We start from the raw sequence: 24,988 nt of genomic DNA on the forward strand, positions 1-24,988 counted from the left end.
TGACTGTGTGTGTATGTAACAGGACTGAGTGTCCCAGGTGTGGATGTTTGGGGGTGTGTGCTGGGTGTTGAGGGCAGGGGGGGATGTGCCGGGTGTCAAGGGGGGGAGGGGGTGTGCCGGGTGTTGGAGGCTGTGCCGGGTGTTGGGGAGGGGGATGTGCCGGTAGTTGGGGAGGGACTGTGCCGGTTGTTGGGGAGGGGGATGTGCCGGTTGTTGGGGAGGGGGATGTGCCGGTTGTTGGGGAGGGGCTGTGCCGGTTGTTGGGGAGGGGCTGTGCCGGGTGTTGGGGAGGGGCTGTGCCGGGTGTTGGGGAGGGGCTGTGCCGGGTGTTGGGGAGGGGGATGTGCCGGTTGTTGGGGAGGGGCTGTGCCGGGTGTTGGGGAGGGGCTGTGCCGGGTGTTGGGGAGGGGCTGTGCCGGTTGTTGGGGAGGGGCTGTGCCGGGTGTTGGGGAGGGGGCTGTGCCGGTTGTTGGGGAGGGGCTGTGCCGGGTGTTGGGGAGGGGCTGTGCCGGGTGTTGGGGAGGGGCTGTGCCGGGTGTTGGGGAGGGGCTGTGCCGGGTGTTGGGGAGATGTGCCGGTTGTTGGGGAGGGGCTGTGTCGGGTGTTGAGGGGGGGTGCCGGGTGTTGAGGGGGGGTGCCGGGTGTTGGGGAGGGGGATGTGCCGGGTGTTGGGGAAGGGGATGTGCCGGGTTGGGGTTAAGTGCCCTGCAGTGCTCAGCTGGAGGACAGGATGAGACAGAAGAACATTTTACAGTGTGTAGTCGAATGGTGTAGAAGTCGATTTGTGACGTCGGTTTAGGATTATTGCAGCGCGATCCTCGCTCTCGGCCGCATTATATTAGGACATGGTTTCCATGGATATGCCCAAAGTCCACCGATGCCCTTTCTCATTTGCTTCTCTTCTCTGCTCCCCTGTGTCGAAAGGTTTTGACGAGACGATTAGAGACATCAGGATTCCGTACACACAATGGCAGACGGGAATGTAGCTAATCCAACCCATCGAAAAATATCCTCGACGACAGATCTGTCCCTTCGACAGACGCTCGTCCTCGAGTCCAGCAACTAAATCGAAACGGGGAGACAAGGGAGAAAAAAAACACAACAAAAAAAAGCCTTGAAAGTGGGGGAGGAGGGACTGTGCTCGCGCTAATCCAGGGGCTCCTGTTTTATTCTGAGTGTTGTTGGTGTGAGCTGTAACCGCTTGTCCTGACGATACAGCACGTATTCGCTGAACTGCGAGGAATCCACACCGCCCCCACAGGACGCCACCACTCGAAATCCCTTGTGTAACAATCGTTCAAGAACCTGTGGGGAAACAATCGGTAAATTAGTCATCGGACAAAAGACTCATTCGGCCCACCATGCTGGCTCTTTGAAACAGCTCTCCAATTAGTCCCACTCCCCCCCGCTCTTTCCCCAGAGCCCTGCACATTTTCCCCCTTTCAAGTATTTATCCAATTCCCTTCTGAAAGTTACTATTGAATCTGCTTCCACCGCCCTTTCAGGCAGCGCGTTCCAGATCACAACAACTCGCTGCGTAGAGTAATGTTTCCTCATCTCTCCTCTGGTTCTTTTGCCAGTCGCCTTCGATCTGTGTCCTCTGGTTACCGACCCTCCTGCCACTGGAAACAGTTTCTCCTTATTTACTCTATCAAAACCCCTCTTAATTTTGAACAACTCTATTAAATCGCCCCTTAACTTTCTCTGCTCTAAGGAGAATAATCCCAGCTTCTCCAGTCTTGACACATAACTGAAGCCCTGGTACCATTCTGGTAAATCACCTCTGCACCCTCTCCAAGGCCTTGATTTCTTCCCCGATCACAGCCCCTACAGCTTTCGTGGCACGGTAGTTTTTAAAAATGAATTCTCGGGATGTTGACATCACTAGTATTTATTACCCATCCCTAGTTAGCCTTGCAAAGGTGCTGGTGTAGTAAAGGGGCCTTTAGGGAAGAGTGACCATAATATGATAGAGTTTTATATTGAGTTTGAAAGTGATTTAGTTATATCCGAAACTAGGGTCTTAAATCTAAACCAAGCTAACTACGTAGGTATGAAAGAGGTGGCTATAGAGGTAGTGGAGGCATTGGTTGTCATTTTCCAAAATTCCATAGATTCTAGAAAGGTTCCCGTGGATTGGAAGGTGGCAAATGTAACCCCGCTATTTAAGAAAGGAGGGAGAGAGAAAACGGGGAACTACAGACCAGTTAGCCTGACATCAGTAGGAGGGAAAATGCTAGAATCTATTATTAAGGACATGGTAACAGGGCACTTAGAAAATAATAATAGGATTGGGCAGAGTCAACACGGATTTATGGAAAGGAAATCGTGTTTGACGAATCTGTTAAGAGTTTTTTGAGGTTGTAACTAGCAGAATCGATAAGGGGAACCAGTGAATGTGGTGTATTTGGATTTTCAGAAGGCATTCGATAAGGTGCCACACAAGAGGTTATTAAACAAAATTAGGGATCATGGGATTGGGGGTAATATACTAGCATGGATTGAGGATTGGTTAACGGACAGAGAGTAGGAATAAACGGGTCATTATCGGGTTGGCAGGCTGTAACTAGTGGGGTACCGCAAGGATCAGTGCTTGGGCCTCCGCTATTCACAATCTACATCAATGATTTGGATGAGGGGACCAAATGTAATATATCCAAGTTTGATGCTGATACAAAGCTGGGTGGGAATGTAAGTTGTGAGGAAGATGCAAGGAGGCTTCAAGGGGATATAGACAGGCTAAGTGAGTGGGCAAGAACATGGTAAATGGAATATAATGTGGAGAAATGTGAAGTTATCCACTTTGGTAAGAAAAATAGAAAAGCAGAGTATTTTTTAAATGGTGAGAGATTGGGAAATGTTGGTGTTCAGAGGGACCTGGGTGTCCTTGTACACGAATCACTGAAAGTTAACGTGCAGGTACAGAAAGCAATTAGGAAAGCAAATGGTATGTTGGCCTTTATTACAAGAGGATTTGAGTATAAGAGTAAAGACATCTTACTGCAATTATATAGGGCCCTGGTGAGACCACACCTGGAGTATTGTGGACAGTTTTGGTCTCCTTACCTAAGGAAGGATATACTTGCCATAGAGGGAGTGCAACGAAGGTTCACCAGACTGATTCCTGGGATGGGGGGATTGTCCTATGAGGAGAGATTGAGTAGACTGGGCCTATATTCTCTGGAGTTTAGAAGAATGAGAGGTGATCTCATTGAAACATACAAAATTCTTACAGGGCTTGACAGGGTAGATGCAGGGAGGATGTTTCCCCTGGCTGGGGAGTCTCGAACCAGGGGTCACAGTCTCAGAATAAGGGGTCGGCCATATAGGACTTTAGATGAGCACTTGAAACGCCATAGCATACAAGGCTACGGACCAAGTGCTGGAAAATGGGATTAAAATAGGCAGGCTTGATGGCTGGCGCAGACACGATGGGCCGAAGGGCCTCTTTCTGTGCTGTATAACTCTATGACTGAGATGAGGAGAAATTTCTTCACACAGAGGGTGGTAAATCTTTGGAATTCTCTACCCCAGAGGGCTGTGGAGGCTCAGTCGTTGAGTGTATTCAAGACAGAGATCGATAGATTTTTGGATATTAAGGGAATCAAGGGATATGGGGATAGTGCAGGGAAGTGGAGATGAGATAGAAGATCAGCCATGATCTTATTGAATGGCGGAGCAGGCTTGAAGGGCCAAATGGCCGACTCCTGCTCCTATTTCTTATGTTCTTCTTGAACCGCTGCAGTCCATATTTTCTTTGTAGCAGATTGATCCAACTGATTGAAGTGGTCTAGCAAGACAGAGGGCAGATAAGAGTCAACCAAGTTGGTATGGGACTGGAGTCACATATAGGCCCAGACCAGGTAAGAACGACAGATTTCCTTCCCTAAAGGACATGAGTGAACCAGTTGGGTTTTTAACGACAATCCAACAGCTTCATGGTCACTTTTACTCTGTACCCTGCACTGGACTAATAACAGGAGTTCAAATTCCGCCATTTTTGTGAAGTTGAATTGAATAAATCTGGTAATTTCTGGACTGCCAGCACAGATTGTCATAAAACCGAACTGGTTCACTGATGTCCTTCAGGGAACGGAACCTGCCGCCCTTACCCGGTCTGGCCTACACGTGACTCCAATCCCACACCAACATGGTTGACTCTTGATATCCTAATTAATGGGCAGAAGACCACGTGCGCTTGTAAATGGGTGTGTGATCCCTCCCGCCTGGCTCTACTGCAGGAGGTGCACCTAGGTAATCAAATAACAGGTAAATCTACCTGAGTGGAGGACATCATAGGCAATATTTAACCCTCCACCACCATCACTAAAACAGATTATCTGGTCATTGTCACGTTGCTCTATGTAGGACCATGCTGTTCACAAATACACAGCATGGTTACAGCACAGAAGTAGGCCATTCGGCCCCTCGAGCCCGTGCCGTCTCTCTGCAAGAGCACTCCAGCTAGTCCCACTCCCCCGCCCTTTCCCCGTAGCCCTGTGAATTTTTTTTCCTTCAGATACTTCTCCAACTCCCTTTTGAAAGCCACGATTTAATCTGCCTCCACCACCCTTTCAGGCAGTGCATTCCAGATCCTAACCACTCGCTGAGTAAAAAAGTTTTTCCTCGTGTTGCCTTTGGTTCTTCTGCCAATCACCTTAAATCTGTGTCCTCTGGTTCTCGACCCTTCCGCCAATGGGAACAGTTTCTCTCTACTCTGTCCAGACCCCTCATGATTTTGAACACCTCAATCAAATCTCCTCTCAATCTTCTCTGCTCCAAGGAGAACAACCCCAGCCTCTGCAGTCTATCCCCGTAACTGAAGTCCCTCATCCCTGGAATCATTCTCGTAAATCTTTTCTGCCCCTCTCTAAGGCCTTCACATCCTTCCTAAAGTGCGGTGCCCAGAAATGGACACAATGGTGGAAGCAGATTCAATAGTAACTTTCAAAAGGGAATTGGATAAATACTTGAAACGGAAAAATCTGCAGGGCTGTGGGGAAAGAGCAGGGGGAGTGGGACTAATTGGAGAGCTCGTTCAAAGAGCCAGCACAGGCACGATGGGCCAAATGGCCTCCTCCTGTGCTGTATCATTCTATGATCTGCAGGGAGGCCAATGAATATAATGTAAATAGAACAACTGAGTGTTGATGCCGGCTGCTGGACAGTCAGAACCCGTGAACAGAACAAAATTGTAAAGGGCCTGGAATAAAATGTGTTAAATCTGAAAAAGAAAATTAGTTATGATCAATTAAAATCAAAAGCAGTAAATAAAAAGCTCTGCCACTTGGCTACTGCGCTGTTGGGGCAGTAATGGAGAGCCAGGAGTCACTGGGACCACACAGTCTCCTGTGCAGAAACCAAACCCGTCTGAAGAGACTTATTAAGAGGCTATGTGACCCGAGGTAACCTCCCTCTGGCTTCCGAAGCTTCGTTTCACCGACACCCCGAGGGCCCAATTAAAGACACCAAACACACGGAGATATTAGAGAGAGACAGGGAGCAGTAATAGGAATAGATGCAGACACCAGACAGAACTCAGCCTCCAATTCACCGTCGGTGGGTGAAATGCTACAAATGACTGGCTTTTGTTCAAATGTCTCCGTTAGATTGGCAGAGAAAGGAACATTACTCAAGCACCATGTCCAGTCCTGATCCCCGTGCGTGGTGGGTTATATAGAGGCCCAGGAACAGGTTCAGGGGAGGGACACTGGATTGAGACCAACTTTAAGGACCCTGATTTATCACTTTAGGTTTAGAGAGCTGGGGCTTCAGGGGAGATTTGATTGAGGTCTTTAAGTAATGAAATGATTCTATTCTATTCATGTGGACAGGCTATTCAAGTGAGATAGGTTAAGGAAGACGTGGGGACATGAGCAACGTTCCCTCTAAGCTACACATCTGCGCAGATCTCTGCCAGTCCTACGCAGCCTGGGACCAGCTTTTCCAATGGTAAGTTTCGCCCATCTGTGAAAGGGCCACGCACCCCAAAAAAATTAGAGGGAACATTGGACACAAGTTTAAGGTAATACACATATAGAACTAGGTTATATGTCAGGATGTACTGCTTTTTGCAGAGTCAAACTCTGGAACAAGTTGCTCGAGCCAGCAGTGAGTGCTGATTCGCTGCAAGCGTTCAGACAGGAGCTGAACAAGATAGATGAGTTGACGGCACAAATAGAAATAAATGGGTATGATCTGATAGCCATTACAGAGAGGTGGTTGCAAGGTGACCAAGGCTGGGAACTGAATATTCAGGGGTATTTGACATTTCGGAAGGACAGGCAGAAAGGAAAAGGAGTTGGGGTAGCTCTGTTAATAAAGGATGAGATCAGTGCATTGGTGAGAAATGATATTGGCTCAGAAGATCAAGATGTAGAATCAGTTTGGGTAGAGATAAGAAATAGTATGGGAAAGAAGTCACTGGTGGGAGTGGTCTATAGGCCCCCTAACAGTAGCTACACTGTAGGACAGAGTATAAATCAAGAAATAATGGGGGCTTGTAAGAAACGTATTGCAATAATCGTGGGCGATTTTAATCTTCATATAGATTGGACAAATTAAATTGGCAAAGGTAGCCTTGAGGACAAGTTCAAAGAGTGTATTCGGGATGGTTTCTTAGAACAATACATTGTGGAACCAATCAGGGAACAGGCTATTTTAGATCTGGTAATGTGTAATAAGACAGGATTAATTAATGATCTCATAGTAAAGGATCCTCCAGGGAAGAGTGATCATAGCATAATAGAATTTCAAATTCAGTTTGAGGGTGAGAAACTTGGGTCTGAAACTAGTGTCCTAAACTTAAATAAAGGCAATTACAAAGGTATGAAGACAGAGTTGGCTAAAGTGGACTGGGGAAATAGATTAAAGGGTAAGATGGTAGATAAGCAGTGGCAGACATTTAAGGAGATATTTCATAACTCCCAGCAAAAGTTTATTCCAGTGAGAAGGAAAGACTCTACGAGAAGGATGAGCCATCCATGGCTAACTAAGGAAGTTAAGGATGGTATCAAATTGAAAACAAAGGCATACAATGTTACGAAGATTAGTGGTAGGCCAGAGGATTGGGAAATTTTTAGAAATCAGCAAAGGATGACTAAAAAAATAAAGAGGGAGAAGATCGACTATGAGAGTAAACTAGCAAAAAATATAAAAACAGACAGTAAGAGCTTCTACAGATATATAAAAAGGAAGAGAGTATCTAAAGTAAATGTTAGCCATGGTGTGGAGATGCCAGTGTTGGACTGGGGTGTACAAATGTAAGAAGTCACACAACACCAGGTTATAGTCCAACAGTTTTATTTGAAATCACAAGCTTTCGGAGTGCTGCTCCTTCGCTGCACCTGACGAAGGAGCAGTGCTCCGAAAGCTTGTGATTTCAAATAAAACTGTTGGACTATAACCTGGTGTTGTGTGACTTCTTACAAAGTAAATGTTGGTCCCTTAGAGGATGAGACTAGGGAAGTAATAATGGGAAACAGAAATGTCAGAGACTTTGAACAAATATTTTGTAACGGTCTTCATGGTAGAAGACGCTAAAAGCATCCCAATAATAATAGATAATCGAAGGACTATAGGGAGGGAGGAACTTAAAACAATCACCATGACTAGAGAAAAAGTACTAGGCAAACTAATGGGACTAAAAGCTGACAAGTCCCCTGGACCTGATGGTCTTTATCCTAGGGTCTTAAAGGAAGTGGCTGCAGAGATAGTGGATGCATTGGTTGTAATCTACCAAAATTCCCAGGATTCTGGCGATGTCCCAGCGGATTGGAAAACCGCAAACGTAACTCCCCTATTCAAGAAATGAGGGAGACAGAAAGCAGGAAACTATAGACCAGTTAGCCTAACATCAGTCATTGGAAAAATGCTGGAATCAATTATTAAGGAAGTAGTAGCGGGACATTTAGAAAATCATAAGACAATCAAGCAGAGTCAGTCAGCATGGTTTCATGAAAGGGAAATCGTGTTTGACAAATTTGCTGGAGTTCTTTGAGGATGTAACGAGCAGGGTGGATAAAGGGGAACCAGTGGATGTGGTGTATTTGGATTTCCAGAAGGCATTCGATAAGGTGCCACATAAAAGGTTACTGCACAAGATAAGAGCTCACTGTGTTGGGGGTAATATATTAGCATGGATAGAGAATTGACTAACAGAAAACAGAGAGTCAGGATAAATGGGTCATTTTCCGGTTGGCAATTGGTAACTAGTGGGGTGCCACAGGGATCAGTGCTGGGGCCTCAACTATTTACAATCTATATTAATGACTTGGATGAAGGGACCGAGTGTACTGTAGCCAAGTTTGCTGATGATACAAAGATAGGTGGGAAAGCAAATTGTGAGGAGGACACAAAGAATCTCCAAAGGGATATAGATAGGTTAAGTGAGTGGGCAGAAATTTGGCAGAGGGACTATAATGTGGGAAAATGTGAGGTTATCCACTTTGGTAGGAAGAATAAAAAAGCAAATTATTATTTAAATGGAGAGAGACTACAGAATGCTGTGGTACAGAGGGATCTGGGGGTCCTCGTACATGAAACACAAAAAGTTAGCAGGTACAGCAAGTAATTAGGAAGGGAAATGGAATGTTGGCCTTTATTGCAAGGGGGATGGAGTATAAAAGTAGGGAAGTCCTGTTACAACTGTACAGGGCGTTGGTGAGACCACACCTGGAGTACTGCGTACAGTTTTGGTCTCCTTATTTAAGGAGGGATATACTTGCATTAGAGGCAGTTCAGAGAAGGTTCACGAGGTTAATTCCGGAGATGAAGGGGTTGTCTTATGAAGAAAGGTTGAGCAGGTTGGGCCTATAGTCATTGGAATTTAGAAGAATGAGAGGGGATCTTATTGAAACTTATAAGATACTGAGGGGGCTCGACAGGGTGGATGCAGAGAGGATGTTTCCCCTCGTGGGGGAATCTAGAACTCGGGGGCATAGTTTCAGAATAAGGGGTCGCCCATTTAAGACGGAGATGAGGAGGAATTTCTTCTCTCAGAGGGTCGTGAATCTTTGGAATTCTCCACCCGAGAGCTGTGGAGGCGGAGTCACTGAATATATTCAAGGCGGAGATAGACAGATATTTGAGCTACAGGGGAGTCAAGGGTTATGGGGAGCGGGCGGGAAAGTGGAGTTGAGACCAAGATCAGATCAGCCATGATCTTATTGAATGGTGGAGCAGGCTCGAGGGTCCAAATGACCGACTCCTGCTCCTATTTCTTATGTTTTTATGTTCCTGATTATGGCCAATGTGATGAATACAAGGTAGGCGCCATGTCTCCCAGTCACGGTGATCTCCTGGAACTCGTTTGATGACTTTCAGGAGTTGGAGATGAATTTTCATAAACTGGCTGAAGTTTTTTTCATTTCCCCCCCCCCCACCCCAAGATGTTGGGTGGGGGGAGGAAGTGGTGATGATGATGGTGCACAGAAGTTACTCCATGGTCAGGCTTGCTGCTCTCCTGCTGTCCTTTGTTTTCGTATGTTTGTACTTCAAGGGCAGGTACAGCACGGGTTATATACAGAGTACAGATCCCTCTACACTGTCCCATCAAACACTCCCAGGGCAGGTACAGCACGGGTTAGATACAGAGTAAAGCTCCCTCTACACTGTCCCATCAAACACTCCCAGGGCAGGTACAGCACGGGTTAGATACAGAGTAAAGCTCCCTCTACACTGTCCCATCAAACACTCCCAGGGCAGGTACAGCACGGGTTAGATACAGAGTATAGCTCCCTCTACACTGTCCCATCAAACACTCCCAGGGCAGGTACAGCACAGGTTAGATACAGAGTAAAGCTCCCTCTACACTGTCCCATCAAACACTCCCAGGGCAGGTACAGCACGGGTTAGATACAGAGTAAAGCTCCCTCTACACTGTCCCATTGTGGTAAACCACTGTTTGTATTCCACTGTGTACATGCCTGTACATGTCTCGGCTGACTCCTCCCACGAGTCCAGGTATAAAGGTGACTGCTCCACAGTCCCTCTGTATTCTGGACCGGTCGACCACTCGAGGCACACCTTCATTCTCTTGTTAATAAAAGCCTGTTAATTACTCGTTTAATCTCAGTCTTTTGAGTTATTGATAGCGCATCAATTTTATTAACAAGATTTTTATAATGGAGAAGATCCTCACACCAGCATGCCTGGACTTAGATCATCGGGAGGCGGACTCATCCACCAAGTTTACTCACTGGCTTAGGGGTTTTGAAAAATTTCTGATCGCCTCCGCTGAAACGGTCAAATCGGACGAGGACAAACTGGATGTCCTGACCTCCAAAGTGAACCACCGAGTGTACTCGGTCATCCAGGACGCGACCTCGTACGCGGATGCTATCAAGCTCCTCAAGGACCAGTACACGCACCCAGTGAACGAGGTGTACGCTAGGCACCTCCTGGGGAGTCGTAAACAACAACCTGGGGAATCGACCGAGGAATACCTTCAGGCACTGTTTGTGCTTGGCTGGGCCTGTGGTTGTAAGGATGTAAAGGCCGCCGTGTACACAGAGGAACTTATCCGGGACGCTTTTGTAGCGGGCCACAGGTCCAATTACACCCGACAGCGACTGTTGGAGCAGAGTGACCTCGATCTCAACAAGGCCTCTGAACTCGCACTATCATTGGACGCAGCCTACCGGGGCATGGACGCCTACTCCTCTGCACCGTGGACGCCGCGGGGAACGACAGCCTGGGACACGGTAGGACCGTCTCATAGCGCCGTGCCACCCCAGCCACATCCCAGCAACGGCCCAACTACCGCAGCAGTGTCCCAAGGCCAGACAGCAGTGCCCCAAGGCCAGAAATGCTACTTCTGTGGCCAGGCCAAACACCCCAGAGCGCGCTGCCCGGCGAAAAATGCGATCTGCTCGGGCTGCGGGAAGAAAGGACACTACACCAGCATCTGCAGGGCCAAAGCCACCCCGAACCCCAGCAGCGCCGCGTGTGGGCCGTGCGGGCCGCCATCTTGGGCCTCCCCAGCCATGTGCGAACCACCAGAACAGCAGCCATTTTGGACGCCTCCAGCCACATGGGGATCATGGACGCCGCCATCTTGGACGACAGCCGGGACGCAGCAGGCCCCCAACACCGCCTCATCTGATACCCGCAGCGACACACCGACCCCTACGCTGGCATCCGTTACGCTGGACCAAGCGAGACCGCACCAGCTGGCCTGGTCCACAATGGACATTAAGGTAAATGGTCACGAAACAATCTGCCTTTTTGACTCTGGGAGCACGGAGAGCTTCATCCACCCCGACACGGTGCGGCGTTGCTCTCTCCCAGTCCTGCCTGCGCACCAGCGGATTTCTATGGCCTCTGAGTCCCAGTCGGCGGACATTGGCGGCTACTGCGTGGTGACACTCGTAGTAGACGGGACTGTGTACGATAATCTTAAACTTCTGGTCCTGCCCCACCTCTGCGCTGCCGTTCTACTGGGGTTCGATTTTCAGTGCCACCTTAAAAGTGTTACGATGGCGTACGGTGGACCCCTCCCCCCACTCACAGTCCGCAGCCAGCAGCTTCCAAATTGCCCGCCGCGCACCAGGTGCAACCTCTCCACACTCAGAGTCACCTCCCCCCCCACTGTTTGCTAACCTCACCCCCGACTGTAAGCCCATCGCCACAAAGAGCAGGCGATACAGTGCCGGGGACAGGGTTTTCATTAAAACCGAAGTGGAGCGGCTCCTGAAGGAGGGGATTATTGAGGGCAGCACCAGCCCCTGGCGAGCCCAGGTTGTGGTCGTTAAGACCGGCGAGAAGCAGCGCCTGGTCATCGACTACAGCCAGACAATAAATCGCTACACCCTGCTGGACGCTTACCCACTCCCCCGTATAGCTGATATGGTCAACCAGATCGCGCAGTACCGCGTCTTCTCGACCATTGATCTGAAATCAGCATACCACCAGCTCCCCATCCGCCCTGAGGACCGCCAGTATACTGCCTTTGAGGCAAACGGCCGCCTCTATCACTTCCTTAGGGTTCCCTTTGGCGTCACCAACGGGGTCTCCGTCTTCCAAAGGGAGATGGACCGGATGGTCGATCAAAATGCGTTGCAGGCCACCTTCCCATATCTGGACAATGTGACCATCTGCGGCCATGACTTGCAGGACCATGACGCAAACCTCGAAAAATTCCTCTGCACCGCCAAACTCCTCAACCTGGCGTATAACAAGGAGAAGTGCATATTCCGCACAACCCGCCTCGCCATCCTTGGCTGTGTTGTGGAACACGGAGTCATCGGTCCCGACCCCGACCGGATGCGTCCCCTTATGGAACTCCCACTGCCCCACTGCCTCAAGGCCCTGAAGAGGTGCCTAGGGTTTTTCTCTTATTACGCCCAGTGGGTCCCCTACTATGCGGACAAGGCCCGTCCGCTGATCAAGTCCACCTCTTTTCCCGTGACGGCAGAGGCCCGCTTAGCCTTCCACCGTATCAAGGAAGTCATTGCCAAAGCCACCATGCACGCAGTGGACGAATCCATCCCCTTCCAGGTGGAAAGCGACGCGTCCGACTTTGCCCTGGCCGCTACCCTCAATCAGGCGGGGAGACCCGTGGCCTTCTTTTCACGAACCCTCCAGGGCCCGGAGACCAGACACTCCGCCGTTGAGAAGGAGGCCCAGGCTATTGTGGAGGCTGTGCGTCATTGGAGGCACTACCTGGCCGGAAAACGATTTACCCTGCTCACTGACCAGCGTTCAGTTGCGTTTATGTTTAACAACAAGCAGAGGGGCAAAATCAAAAACAACAAGATCTTGAGGTGGAGAATCGAACTTTCCACCTACAAATACGAGATCTTGTACCGGCCCGGGAAGCTCAATGAACCCCCGGATGCTCTATCGCGTGGCACCTGCGCCAGCGCGCAGATCGATAGACTGCGGGCCCTCCACAATGACCTCTGCCACCCGGGGGTCACCGGGTTCTTCCACTTCATCAAGGCCCGCAACCTGCCTTACTCCATTGAGGAGGTCAGGACCATGACCAGGAACTGCCAAGTCTGCGCTGAGTGCAAACCGCACTTTTATAGACCAGACAGGGCTCACCTGATAAAAGCCACTCGCCCCTTCGAGCGCCTGAGTGTTGATTTTAAAGGGCCTCTCCCCTCCTCCGACCGCAATGTGTACTTCCTCAACATTATTGATGAGTACTCCCGTTTCCCGTTCGCCATCCCCTGCCCGGACATGACCAGTGCCACGGTCATTAAATGTCTGAACGACCCCTTCACCCTGTTCGGTTTCCCCAGCTATATCCATAGCGACCGGGGCTCATCGTTTATGAGCGACGAACTCCGTCAGTACCTGCTCGCTAGGGGTATTGCCACAAGCAGGACCACCAGTTACAACCCCCGGGGGAACGGACAGGGGGAAAGAGAGAATGCGACAGTTTGGAAGGCCGCCCTGCTAGCCTTAAAGTCTAGGGGCCTTCCGACCTCCCGCTGGCAGGATGTGCTTCCCGATGCGCTCCACTCTATTCGGTCACTGCTCTGCATTGCCACTAACGCCACCCCTCATGAGAAAATGTTTGTCTTCCCAAGGAAGTCCACATCGGGGACATCGCTACCGCCATGGCTGACGTCCCCAGGGCCGGTCCTACTGAGAAGACACGTGAGGACCCATAAAACGGACCCCCTGGTCGAAAGGGTCGACCTCCTCCACGCCAACCCCCAGTATGCTTACATTGCGTACCCGGACGGGCGGGAGGACACAGTCTCCATACGAGACCTCGCACCCTCGGGGGCCGCAGTAACCCACTACCCACTACCACCCCCCCCCACGACCCGATATCCAGCCCCAGCAGACGGCGGGCCTGGGCCCTGCGACCCGCTCGACACCTACGAGGACTACACACCAGTGCCCCAGCCTACGCGGGACTCGACGCCGGAAGCTTCACTACCTCTGCCGTCGCCACGTTGATCACAGCGGCAGACAAGACCTCCGGAGAGACTCCAATACACTAACTTTTAATTCACTTCACCCCGCCGGACTCATTTTTAAACAAGGGGTGAATGTGGTAAACCACTGTTTGTATTCCACTGTGTACATGCCTGTACATGTCTCGGCTGACTCCACCCACGAGTCCAGGTATAAAGGTGACTGCTCCACAGTCCCTCTGTATTCTGGACCGGTCGACCACTCGAGGCACACCTTCATTCTCTTGTTAATAAAAGCCTGTTAATTACTCGCTTAATCTCAGTCTTTTGAGTTATTGATAGCGCATCACCCATCAAACACTCCCAGGGCAGGTACAGCACAGGTTAGATACAGAGTAAAGCTCCCTCTACACTGTCCCATCAAACACTCCCAGGGCAGGTACAGCACGGGTTAGATACAGAGTAAAGCTCCCTCTACACTGTCCCATCAAACACTCCCAGGGCAGGTACAGCACGGGTTAGATACAGAGTAAAGCTCCCTCTACACTGTCCCATCAAACACTCCCAGGGGAGGTACAGCACGGGTTAGATACAGAGTAAAGCTCCCTCTACACTGTCCCATCAAACACTCCCAGGGCAGGTACAGCACGGGTTAGATACAGAGTAAAGCTCCCTCTACACTGTCCCATCAAACACTCCCAGGGCAGGTACAGCACGGGTTAGATACAGAGTAAAGCTCCCTCTACACTGTCCCATCAAACACTCCCAGGGCAGGTACAGCATGGGTTAGATACAGAGTAAAGCTCCCTCTACACTGGCCCATCAAACACTCCCAGGGCAGGTACAGCACGGGTTAGATACAGAGTAAAGCTCCCTCTACACTGTCCCATCAAACACTCCCAGAGCAGGTACAGCACGGGTTAGATACAGAGTAAAGCTCCCTCTACACTGTCCCATCAAACACTCCCAGGGCAGGTACAGCACGGGTTAGATACAGAGTAAAGCTCCCTCTACACTGCTGAATAATTATTCTCTGCCCAACTTCACAACGCCCTGTATTGCACCAGTGTGACATGTTGATATTTCTCACACCATCCACCCCCTGGAATAAGAATGCCAATTTAATATAGTTAATGCCAAATTCGGGGCAGTTTAGGCTGTAATCCCAGTTCTGGGTTTTATAGGCAGGGGCACTGAATATAAAAGCAAGCAGGGTGATCCATCGCACTGTGCTGTGGTGAGTCACCCCATTATACAAAGGACATTGGAACCATGGAAAAGCTGCAGTGAAGATTCACTGAGTGGGTACCAGGGATGGGAGGGTGGAGTTAGTATGAGAGACTTAAAACCAGGGCTGTGTCCTTTGTGCAGAGAATGTTAAGAGGAAAGTTAAGGAAAGGATTGAGAGGGTAAATACTAAAGTGATCATTTCCACTGATCAGTGAATTGGTAATGAAGGGGCTCCTGATTCATACAGTGTCGGATTTACACGATGGTAGTTGTACATTCTATACATTCACATCAAGGGATCTGTGTGCACTCAAGAGCTGGAGGGCACCATTAAGTGGTATTTAGTTTGGCAAACTCCCGTTTCCTCTCAGAGCTGTTCGACATCTGCTTAACATTTGGTACATGGTTCAAAGATGGAACAGATGGAGTCAATACAAACCCACCAATGGAACAACTTCAAGCGCTGCGTGAAAAACACACACAACCATCCGTCTCACAGCAGAGCGTGATGCCACACCTGGTCGAGTTACCGGGCTTCCCAGAGAATTTCTCGGTGAAAGGAAGTGGCTGGGAAAATTCGGAGCTCCCAGTGGATATTGGGGTGGGGGGTGGGGTTGGTGTGTTGGGAGGGGAAATCGGTGCGATTGTGCTGTGCCTCCTTTGAGTACTGGGATCGCAGGAGCACTGATAGGTTTTACAAAAGTGGGTGCGCCAACCTCGGAACCCAAAATCGCTAAGTGTGAAACTCTGCTCACGGAGCTAATGCACAAAATCTATCCCAAAGTGACTGGTGTCACAGTGCTCTGGTCACTATAGTGTATGTATCTCTGACACACTGGTGTTACAGTGCCCTGTGTATGTGCCCAGATATCTCTGACTGAGAGACCTTGTATATTTCCTGATCATTATTCTACTCTGCCCATTTCAATCACTGTATGAAGCCCAGTGCTGTCAGCCTTCTTGTCCCTCTCTCAAGAGGCCATTCTTCAGGTGCGCGCACACACACTCAGCCTCGGCAAGTTGCTGGAGCAGAGACAGAACCGCCCAACCCCAGCATTTGTAAGGTTTGAGATTACCAAAAAGAAAACCCGAGAGCCCGGGACCAATAGTCTGAGACCGTGAGTCCGAGATCGAGTGTCTGGGATCGAGAGTCCGAGACCGAGAGTCCGAGACCGAGAGTCTGAGACCGAGAGTCCGAGACCGAGAGCCCGAGACCGAGAGTCCGAGACCGAGAGTCCGAGACCGAGAGTCCGAGACCGAGAGTCCGGGACCGAGAGTCCGGGACCGAGAGTCCGAGACCGAGAGTCCGGGACCGAGAGTCCGGGACCGAGAGTCCGAGACCGAGAGTCCGGGACCGAGAGTCCAGGACCGAGAGTCCGAGACCGAGAGTCCGAGACCGAGTCCAAGACCGAGAGTCCAAGACCGAGAGTCCGGGACCGAGAGTCCGAGACCGAGAGTCCGAGACCGAGAGTCCGAGACCGAGAGTCCGGGACCGAGAGTCCGAGACCGAGAGCCCGGGACCGAGAGTCCGAGACCGAGAGTCCGAGACCGAGAGTCCGAGACCGAGAGTCCGGGACCGAGAGTCCGGGACCGAGAGTCCGAGACCGATAGTCCGAGACCGAGAGTCCGAGACCGAGAGTCCGGGACCGAGAGTCCGGGACCGAGAGTCCGGGACCGAGAGTCCGAGACCGAGAGTCCGGGACCGAGAGTCCGAGACCGAGAGTCCGAGACCGAGAGTCCGGGACCGAGAGTCCGAGACCGAGAGTCCGGGACCGAGAGTCCGGGACCGAGAGTCCGAGACCGAGAGTCCGAGAACGAGAGTCCGAGACAGAGAGCCCAGGACCGAGAGTCCGAGACCGAGAGTCCGGGACCGAGAGCCCGGGACCGAGAGTCCGAGACCGAGAGTCCGAGACGGGAATTTTCCCAGCCCTGGGGAGGCGGGACTGCCGGGAAAATGGCAGAAACTGGGAGCGGGTACTGACCCCGCTCCCAACCCGCCTCTGTGCCATCTTCCCGGGTGGCGGGTCCCCAAGTCGCGCAGGGACCCGTCTCCTCAAGGTGGGAAGGGGATTACAGCCAATTAACTGCCTGCTAAGTTAGTTAACAGACAGTTTTGAGGCTTAACCCCATTTTACGCCTGCAATTGTGGGCTTCCCGATGGTCGCGAACCTCACCAGGGTCAGCGAGGCGAGCAGTGGGTCTACGGGGGTGAGAGGGGTCGAAATGTCAGCTGTAGAGGTGAGTGATGGGTGCAAGGGTGGATAGGTAAGTATGAGAGGTGAGTGTAAAGTGTTGGAAAAAGTTTCCTTACCTTTACTTCTTTCTGCAGGCTTCAACATTTGAGGATCCGGAGGTGCCTCATCTCAATGGCAAAGATGACAAAATGGCTGCTGCATTCTCAGATGCAGCACCCATCTGCTTTCTGCTGAGGAGAGAGGTCTTGGTGAGCCTGTGTGCAAGGGCTCACCTTAGAACAGAGATTGTCGGTGTTTAACAGCTTCTCAAAGCTGTCAAACGCTGACAATTCATCTGCCAAAAACATTTCGACAGATGAAGCATCGTACGCTGATGTTCTCCGTCACCGGCTTTCCCTTGATTGGCCGGTAAGCCCGCAGGCAAGGCCAATCAAGGGAAAATAGCGTGGGTAGGTCAGACATCGCTGGGGGCGGGACTGAAACCCGAAAACCAGCAGTCCCGCCCCCAACGCGCCTCCATTGAGAAAATCCAGCCCTGAGAGTTCGGGATTGAGAGTCAGAGACCGAGAGTCCGGGATTGAGAGTTCGGGATCAAGAGTCCGGGATCGGGAGTCCGGGATCGGGAGTCCGGGATCGGGAGTCCGAGACCGGGAGTCCGGGACCGAGAGTCCGGGATCGAGAGTCCGGGACCGAGAGTCCGGGATTGAGAGTCAGAGACCGAGAGTCCGGGATCGAGGGTCAGAGACCAGGTCTTACCTGGACTGAGTTGAGTCGGCAGTATCCATTGATTGGAAATCGTATGACGTGCGTAGGATCCTGGTTCCACCCGGCATTTACAGAGTTGCACATGACGTCCCCAGTCTCGGGGAAAATATCCTCTATTAGTGATTTCTCTCCGCTCAGACTGATGCGCTCTCCCAGGTCAGGGGTCACCCTCAGCACCAGACACTCACAGGGCTGCGAGCACTTTCGATATTCCTTTTCCTGTTTCCACCTCTCCAGTTCCCTCACCATGGGCTGTAGCTGGTAATACTTCGCTTCTTCATATAACAAACTGAAATCCTGCAACAAGAGTCATTTCAGTTCATGTCTTGTTTTTCTTTCTGTGTTTCTTGCTCAGATAGGAACAGGAGGAGGCCATTCAGCCCCTCGAGCCTGTTCCGCCATTCAATTACATAGCATGTACAGCACAGAAACTGGCCATTCGGCCCAACTGGGCCGTGCCGGTGTTTATGCTCCACACGAGCCTCCTCCCACCCTGCTTCATCTAATCTTATCAATTAGATCATGGGTGATCTGTTCCTCAACTCCATTTACTCATCTTTGCTCCCTATCCCTTGACAGCCTTACCCAACAAAAATCTATCAATCGCAGCTTCACCAGAATGATACCGGAGCTAAAAGGGTTAAATTATGAGGACAGGTTGCCCAGACTGGGCTTGTGTTCTCAAGTATGGATGATTCAGGGGTGATCTAATCGAGGTGTTTAAAATGATTAAAGGTGCTGATAGGGGAGATAGAGAGAAACTATTTCCCCTGGTGGGGAGTCCAGAACAAGGGGGCAGAACCTTAAAATTAGAGCCAGGCCGTTCAGGGGTGATGTCAGGAAGCACTTCTTCACACAAAGGGTCGTGGAAATCTGGAACTTTCTCCCCCAAAGAGCTGTGGAGGCTGGGGGTCAATTGGAAATTTGCAATCAATAGATTTTGTTGGGTAAGGGTATTAAGGGATGGGATGTGGAACCAAGGCGAGTGGATGGAGTTAGGATACAGATCAGCCATGATCTAATTTAATGGCGGAACAGGCAAAAGGCTCTCTCTCTCTCCCACTCTCTCTCTCCCCAGTCTCTCTCTCCCACTCTCTCTCTCTCTCTCCCCAGTCTCTCTCTCTCTCTCCCCAGTCTCAATTCAATTCAATTCAATTCAATTCAAATGCTTTATTGGCATGAAAGTTTACAGGGAACCATATTGCCAAAGCTTACATAACAAAAAGTACAGTGTTCCAACATTCTGTAGGTGTCAAACAATTTTGACCTTCGTTGGGTACATACAATATTAGTTTAAACAATATTAATTTAAAGTCGTTGAACATCGTTGGGTACATTCAGTATTAATTTTAAACAGTCCTCAGGTTGTGACATGTTGTTACATATTTGGCACCAAGGTATGGTCTGTCTCCTTCTCCCAGGACTAATCTTAATTTTGACAGGTCATCCAATTCTTTGAAATCTGGGGTTGTTTGGCTGAGCTTGTCAAATAATATGTTTCTTGTTGTGTTGAATTTTTCGCATTTTAGGAGGAAATGCATCTGTCTCAACCTCGCCGGCCAGACATTGATCACATAATCTATTCTCTCTAGGCTGCCAGGATTTCTTGTATCTTCCTTTTTCAATTGCCAGTTGGTGGTCGCTTAGTCTGTACCTGGTGAGGGTCTGTCTCTGTTTTGTGTCTCTGATGGTCGAGAGATAGTCTGCCAGTTTATATTCTCTTTTTAGGGCCCGGTAACATTCTAATCTGCTTTGGCTTTTGGTTACATTGTTCCAATGTTCCAGGTAGGTTTCTTTGCATTGTTTAATGATTTGGTTCACTCGGATTGGTGTTTGGACGGCAGTGTTGGTCTGGGACTGGTCAGGGTCCGGCTGAGTAGGAGTACTTAGTTTCAGTAGCAGCTGACTCAGGGGACTCTTTTCTGGGTTTAGCTCTTGGGTCTGGAAGGCTTTAAAATGAAGGGTGTCTGGGGGGCTAGATTTGAGGTGATTTAGGAAGTTTAGTGCTCGTTTGTGGATGTTTATTATCAGTGGGTATCTGCCTAGTTCGGCTCTGCATGCATTTGTTGGTGTTTTCCTTTGTGTGCGAAGAATGCTTCGGCAAAATTCTGCATGTAGGGCTTCTATTGTGTGTTTTTCCCATTTAGTGTAGCTATGGTGATTGAGCGGGCCCCATACTTCACTACCGTACAGCGCAATGGGCAGGATTATGCTGTCAAATATTTTGAGCCAGATTTTGATTGGGATTTGGACGTTGTAGAATTTTCTTTTTATTGCATATAGGGCTCTTCGGGCTTTTTCTTTTAGTGCATTCACTGCTATGCTGAAGCTCCCTGATGCTGTAATGGTTAGACCAAGGTAAGTGTAGCTCATGGTGTGTCCTATGATGGTATCACTGAGAGTAAACTGGTATTTGTTTTCCTGACACCTGGGCCTTTTTTGAAAAATCATGATGTTGGTTTTCTTTAGATTTACTGTTAGGGCCCAATTTTGGCAGTATTTGTCGAGTAGGTCTAGTTGTTGCTGTAATCCCTGTTCTGTGGGAGACAGCAGAACCAGGTCGTCCGCATAGAACAGGGGTTTCACTTCTCCATCCAGGAGACAGAGACCCGGTGACTCGCTTTTCTCCAGCATGTCTGCTAATTCATTTATGTATATGTTGAACAGGGTCGGGCTCAAATTGCAGCCCTGCCGGACGCCTCTTCTCTGGGTGAAGAAACCGGTGCGTTTGTCTCCAATTTTGACACCGCATTTATTTTTCAGATACATCGATTTACTAAGGTCATAGACTTTGCCCCCTATTCCACACTGAAGAAGTTTATAATAGAGCCCTTCGTGCCAGATAGAGTCAAAGGCTTTCTTGAAGTCAATGAAACAAGCGAATATTTTCCCATTTTTTGTTTGGTGTATATGTTTTTCAATGAGAGTGTGAAGGGTATAGATATGGTCGGTGGTGCGGTGTTTTGGAAGAAAGCCTATTTGATTTTTTCTAAGGATATTATGTTTGTTAAGAAAATCCAGTAATCTACTATTTAGAATACTGCAGAATAACTTCCCTAGACAACTGTTGACACAGATGCCGCGGTAGTTATTTGGGTCTGATTTGTTTCCACTTTTATATATGGGAGAGATGAGTCCTTGGCACCAGATATCGGGAAAACAGCCTGAACGTAATATGATGTTGAATAACTTGAGTACAGCACCCTGCATCTCCATATTGCTGAACTTGAGCATTTCATTTTTGATGTTGTCTGGACCACAGGCTTTCTTTAGGTGGAGAGATTTTGTTTTTGTGGCTAGTTCTTTCCATGTGATTGGGGAGTCTAGAGGGTTTTGGTTGTCTTTAATTGTTGCTTCTAATGTGTAGAGTTTTTCTGTGATATGATGTTGACTTGGGTTTGTTTCGTTTATTGGGATGTCTTTGTAGAGGTTTTCAAAATGTGTTCTCCAGATGTCGCCATCTTGGATTGGTAATGCTTGCAATTGTGTTGTGCTCAGGTTATTCCACATATCCCAGAATTGATTTGGATTAATGGAGTTTTCAATTTCTTCGAGTATTTTGTGGGTATAATTTTGTGTTTTTTTCCTAATGGTGTGTTTATATCTTTTGAGGGTCTCATTGTATCTAATACGTAGGTCTGGATTGTTTGGTTGGCGATGCTTTTGGTTTGATATTTTTCTCAGGTCTTTTCTGGCATTTTTGCATTCGTGGTCAAACCATTTCTCATTTTTATTTTGTCTTTTGTAACGTTTCCTCTTCTGTTTCACAAGGTCGGCTTTTACAGCTGCCTCATGGAAGATCATATTTATATCATCTATGGCCATGTTTACACCATCTCTGGTGATCTCATATAGATTTTCTTTAAATTTTGATATTTTACTTGTGAGATCAGGTGAATTTAGTGCTGTGATGAATTTATCTCCACCGTCTGGGGCCCATCTGTATGTCTGGTTTATTTTATGGAGCTTACTGGGTTCCTTTTTTGTGTCTGTAGTTTGGGCAGAAAGTTTAAGGTACACATTTATTTGGTTATGGTCTGAGAGGGGGGATTGCTGCCTGACAGTGAATGCGTTGATATCGCATGGGTCCAGGTCAGTGATTGTATAATCCACCACACTAGACCCAAGAGTTGAGGAATATGTGAGTCTCTCTCTCCCACTCTCTCTCTCTCTCCCCAGTCTCTCTCTCTCTCTCTCTCCCCAGTCTCTCTCTCTCTCTCCCCAGTCTCTCTCTCTCCCCAGTCTCTCTCTCTCTCTCTCTCTCTCTCCCCAGTCTCTCTCTCTCTCTCTCTCCCCAGTCTCTCTCTCTCTCTCTCCCCAGTCTCTCTCTCTCTCGCTCTCTCTCCCCAGTCTCTCTCTCTCTCCCCAGTCTCTCTCTCTCCCCAGTCTCTCTCTCTCTCTCCCCAGTCTCTCTCTCTCTCTCCCCAGTCTCTCTCTCCCCCCAGTCTCTCTCTCTCCCCAGTCTCTCTCTCTCCCCACCCAGTCTCTCTCCCCAGTCTCTCTCTCTCCAGTCTCTCTCTCTCTCTCTCCCCCGTCTCTCTCTCTCCCCCCAGTCTCTCTCTCTCTCTCCCCCCAGTCTCTCTCTCCCCCCCCAGTCTCTCTCTCTCCCCAGTCTCTCTCTCTCTCCCCAGTCTCTCTCTCCCCAGTCTCTCTCTCTCTCTCTCTCTCCGCCCAGTCTCTCTCTCCCCCCCCAGTCTCTCTCTCTCCCCAGTCTCTCTCTCTCTCTCCCCCCAGTCTCTCTCTCCCCAGTCTCTCTCTCTCTCCCCAGTCTCTCTGCCCCCAGTCTCTCTCTCCCCAGTCTCTCTCCCCCCAGTCTCTCTCTCCCCAGTCTCTCTCTCCCCAGTCTCTCTCTCTCCCCAGTCTCTCTGCCCCCAGTCTCTCTCTCCCCAGTCTCTCTCCCCCCAGTCTCTCCCTCCCCAGTCTCTCTCTCCCCAGTCTCTCTCTCCCCAGTCTCTCTCTCCCCAGTCTCTCTCTCTCTCCCCAGTCTCTCTCCCCCCGTCTCTCTCTCCCCAATCTCTCTCCCCCCAGTCTCTCTCTCCCCAGTCTCTCTCTCCCCAGTCTCTCTCTCCCCAGTCTCTCTCTCCCCAGTCTCTCTCTCTCTCTCTCCCCCCAGTCTCTCTCTCCCCCCCCAGTCTCTCTCCCCCGTCTCTCTCTCCCCAGTCTCTCTCCCCCCAGTCTCTCTCTCCCCAGTCTCTCTCTCCCCAGTCTCTCTCTCTCTCCCCAGTCTCTCTCCCCCCGTCTCTCTCTCCCCAGTCTCTCTCTCCCCAGTCTCTCTCTCCAGTCTCTCTCTCCCCAGTCTCTCTCTCTCTCTAGTCTCTCGTCTCTCGCCCAGTCTCTCTCGTCTCTCCCCAGGTCTTCTCCCCCAGTCTCTCTCTCCCCAGTCTCTCTCTCCCAGTCTCTCTCTCCCCAGTCTCTATCTCTCTTCTCTCTCCCCAGTCTCTCTCGCTCTCCCGCAGTCTCTCTCTCCCCCCGTCTCTCTCTCCCCCAGTCTCTCCTCTCTCCCAGTCCTCTCTCCCCCAGTCTCTCTCTCCCCAGTCTCTCTCTCCCCAGTCTCTCTCTCTCTCTTCTCCTCCCAGTCTCTCTCTCCTCCCCCAGTCTCTCTCTCTCTCCCAGTCTCTCTCTCTCTCCCAGTCTCTCTCTCCCCAGTCTCTCTCTCTCCCAGTCTCTCTCTCCTCCCCAGTCTCTCTCTCCCCAGTCTCTCTCTCCCCAGTCTCTCTCTCCCCAGTCTCTCTCTCCCCAGTCTCTCTCTCTCCCCAGTCTCTCTCTCCCCAGTCTCTCTCTCTCCCAGTCTCTCTCTCCAGCTCTCTCTCTCCCCCAGTCTCTCTCTCCCCAGTCTCTCTCTCTCTCTCCCCCAGTCTCTCTCTCTCCCCAGTCTCTCTCTCCCCAGTCTCTCTCTCTCCCCCAGTCTCTCTCTCCCCCAGTCTCTCTCTCCCCAGTCTCTCTCCCCCCAGTCTCTCTCTCCCCAGTCTCTCTCCCCGTCTCTCTCCCCCCAGTCTCTCTCTCCCCCAGTCTCTCTCTCTCTCTCCCCCAGTCTCTCTCTCCCCAGTCTCTCTCTCCCCAGTCTCTCTCTCCCCAGTCTCTCCTCCCCATCTCTCTCCCCCCAGTCTCTCTCCCCCCAGTCTCTCTCTCTCCCAGTCTCTCTCTCTCCAGTCTCTCTCCCCCCAGTCTCTCTCTCCCCAGTCTCTCTCTCCCCAGTCTCTCTCTCCCAGTCTCTCTCCCCAGTCTCTCTCTCCCCAGTCTCTCTCCCCCAGTCTCTCTCTCTCTCTCTCTCCCCAGTCTCTCTCTCCCCCTGTCTCTCTCCCCCCAGTCTCTCTCTCCCCAGTCTCTCTCTCCCCAGTCTCTCTCCCCAGTCTCTCTCCCCCAGTCTCTCTCCCCAGTCTCTCTCTCTCTCTCTCTCCCCAGTCTCTCTCCCCCCAGTCTCTCTCTCCCCAGTCTCTCTCTCTCTCTCTCCCCAGTCTCTCTCCCAGTCTCTCTCCCCCAGTCTCTCTCTCCCCAGTCTCTCTCCCCCAGTCTCTCTCTCCCCAGTCTCTCTCCCCCGTCTCTCTCTCCCCAGTCTCTCTCTCTCTCTCTCCCCAGTCTCTCTCCCCCCAGTCTCTCTCCCCCCAGTCTCTCTCTCTCTCTCTCCCCAGTCTCTCTCTCCCCCCAGTCTCTCTCTCTCTCTCTCTCTCCCCAGTCTCTCTCCCCCCCAGTCTCTCTCTCCCCAGTCTCATCTCTCCCCAGTCTCTCTCTCTCCAGTCTCTCTCCCCCCAGTCTCTCTCCTCCCCAGTCTCTCTCCCCCAGTCTCTCTCTCTCAGTCTCTCTCCCCAGTCTCTCTCTCTCCCCAGTCTCTCTCTCCCCAGTCTCTCTCTCTCTCCCCAGTCTCTCTCTCCCCAGTCTCTCTCTCTCTCTCCCGTCTCTCTCTCCCCAGTCTCTCTCTCTCTCTCT

The 24,988-nt window shown here is 50.4% G+C and overlaps 1 protein-coding gene across 2 annotated transcripts in view; it reads right to left on the reverse strand.

Moving 5' to 3' along the window:
• Positions 1-614: 614 nt before the first annotated feature.
• kctd15b (potassium channel tetramerization domain containing 15b) overlaps positions 615-24,988 on the reverse strand; it is a 77,377-nt gene continuing 53,003 nt past the window's right edge. For both annotated transcript variants that reach the window (XM_085991899.1, XM_085991900.1), the window contains exons 4-5: positions 18,056-18,361; positions 615-1,305 (exon numbers count right to left, since the gene is read on the reverse strand). In XM_085991899.1, the coding sequence (XP_085848025.1) occupies positions 1,147-1,305; positions 18,056-18,361 (465 nt within the window). In that variant the 3' untranslated portion in view covers positions 615-1,146. The remainder of the gene's footprint in view (positions 1,306-18,055; positions 18,362-24,988) is intronic.

The sequence above is a fragment of the Somniosus microcephalus genome, chromosome 6 (genome assembly GCF_052327205.1).
Source record: "Somniosus microcephalus isolate GS21.2 chromosome 6, FLI_Smic_1.0, whole genome shotgun sequence".
Lineage (NCBI taxonomy): Eukaryota > Metazoa > Chordata > Chondrichthyes > Squaliformes > Somniosidae > Somniosus > Somniosus microcephalus.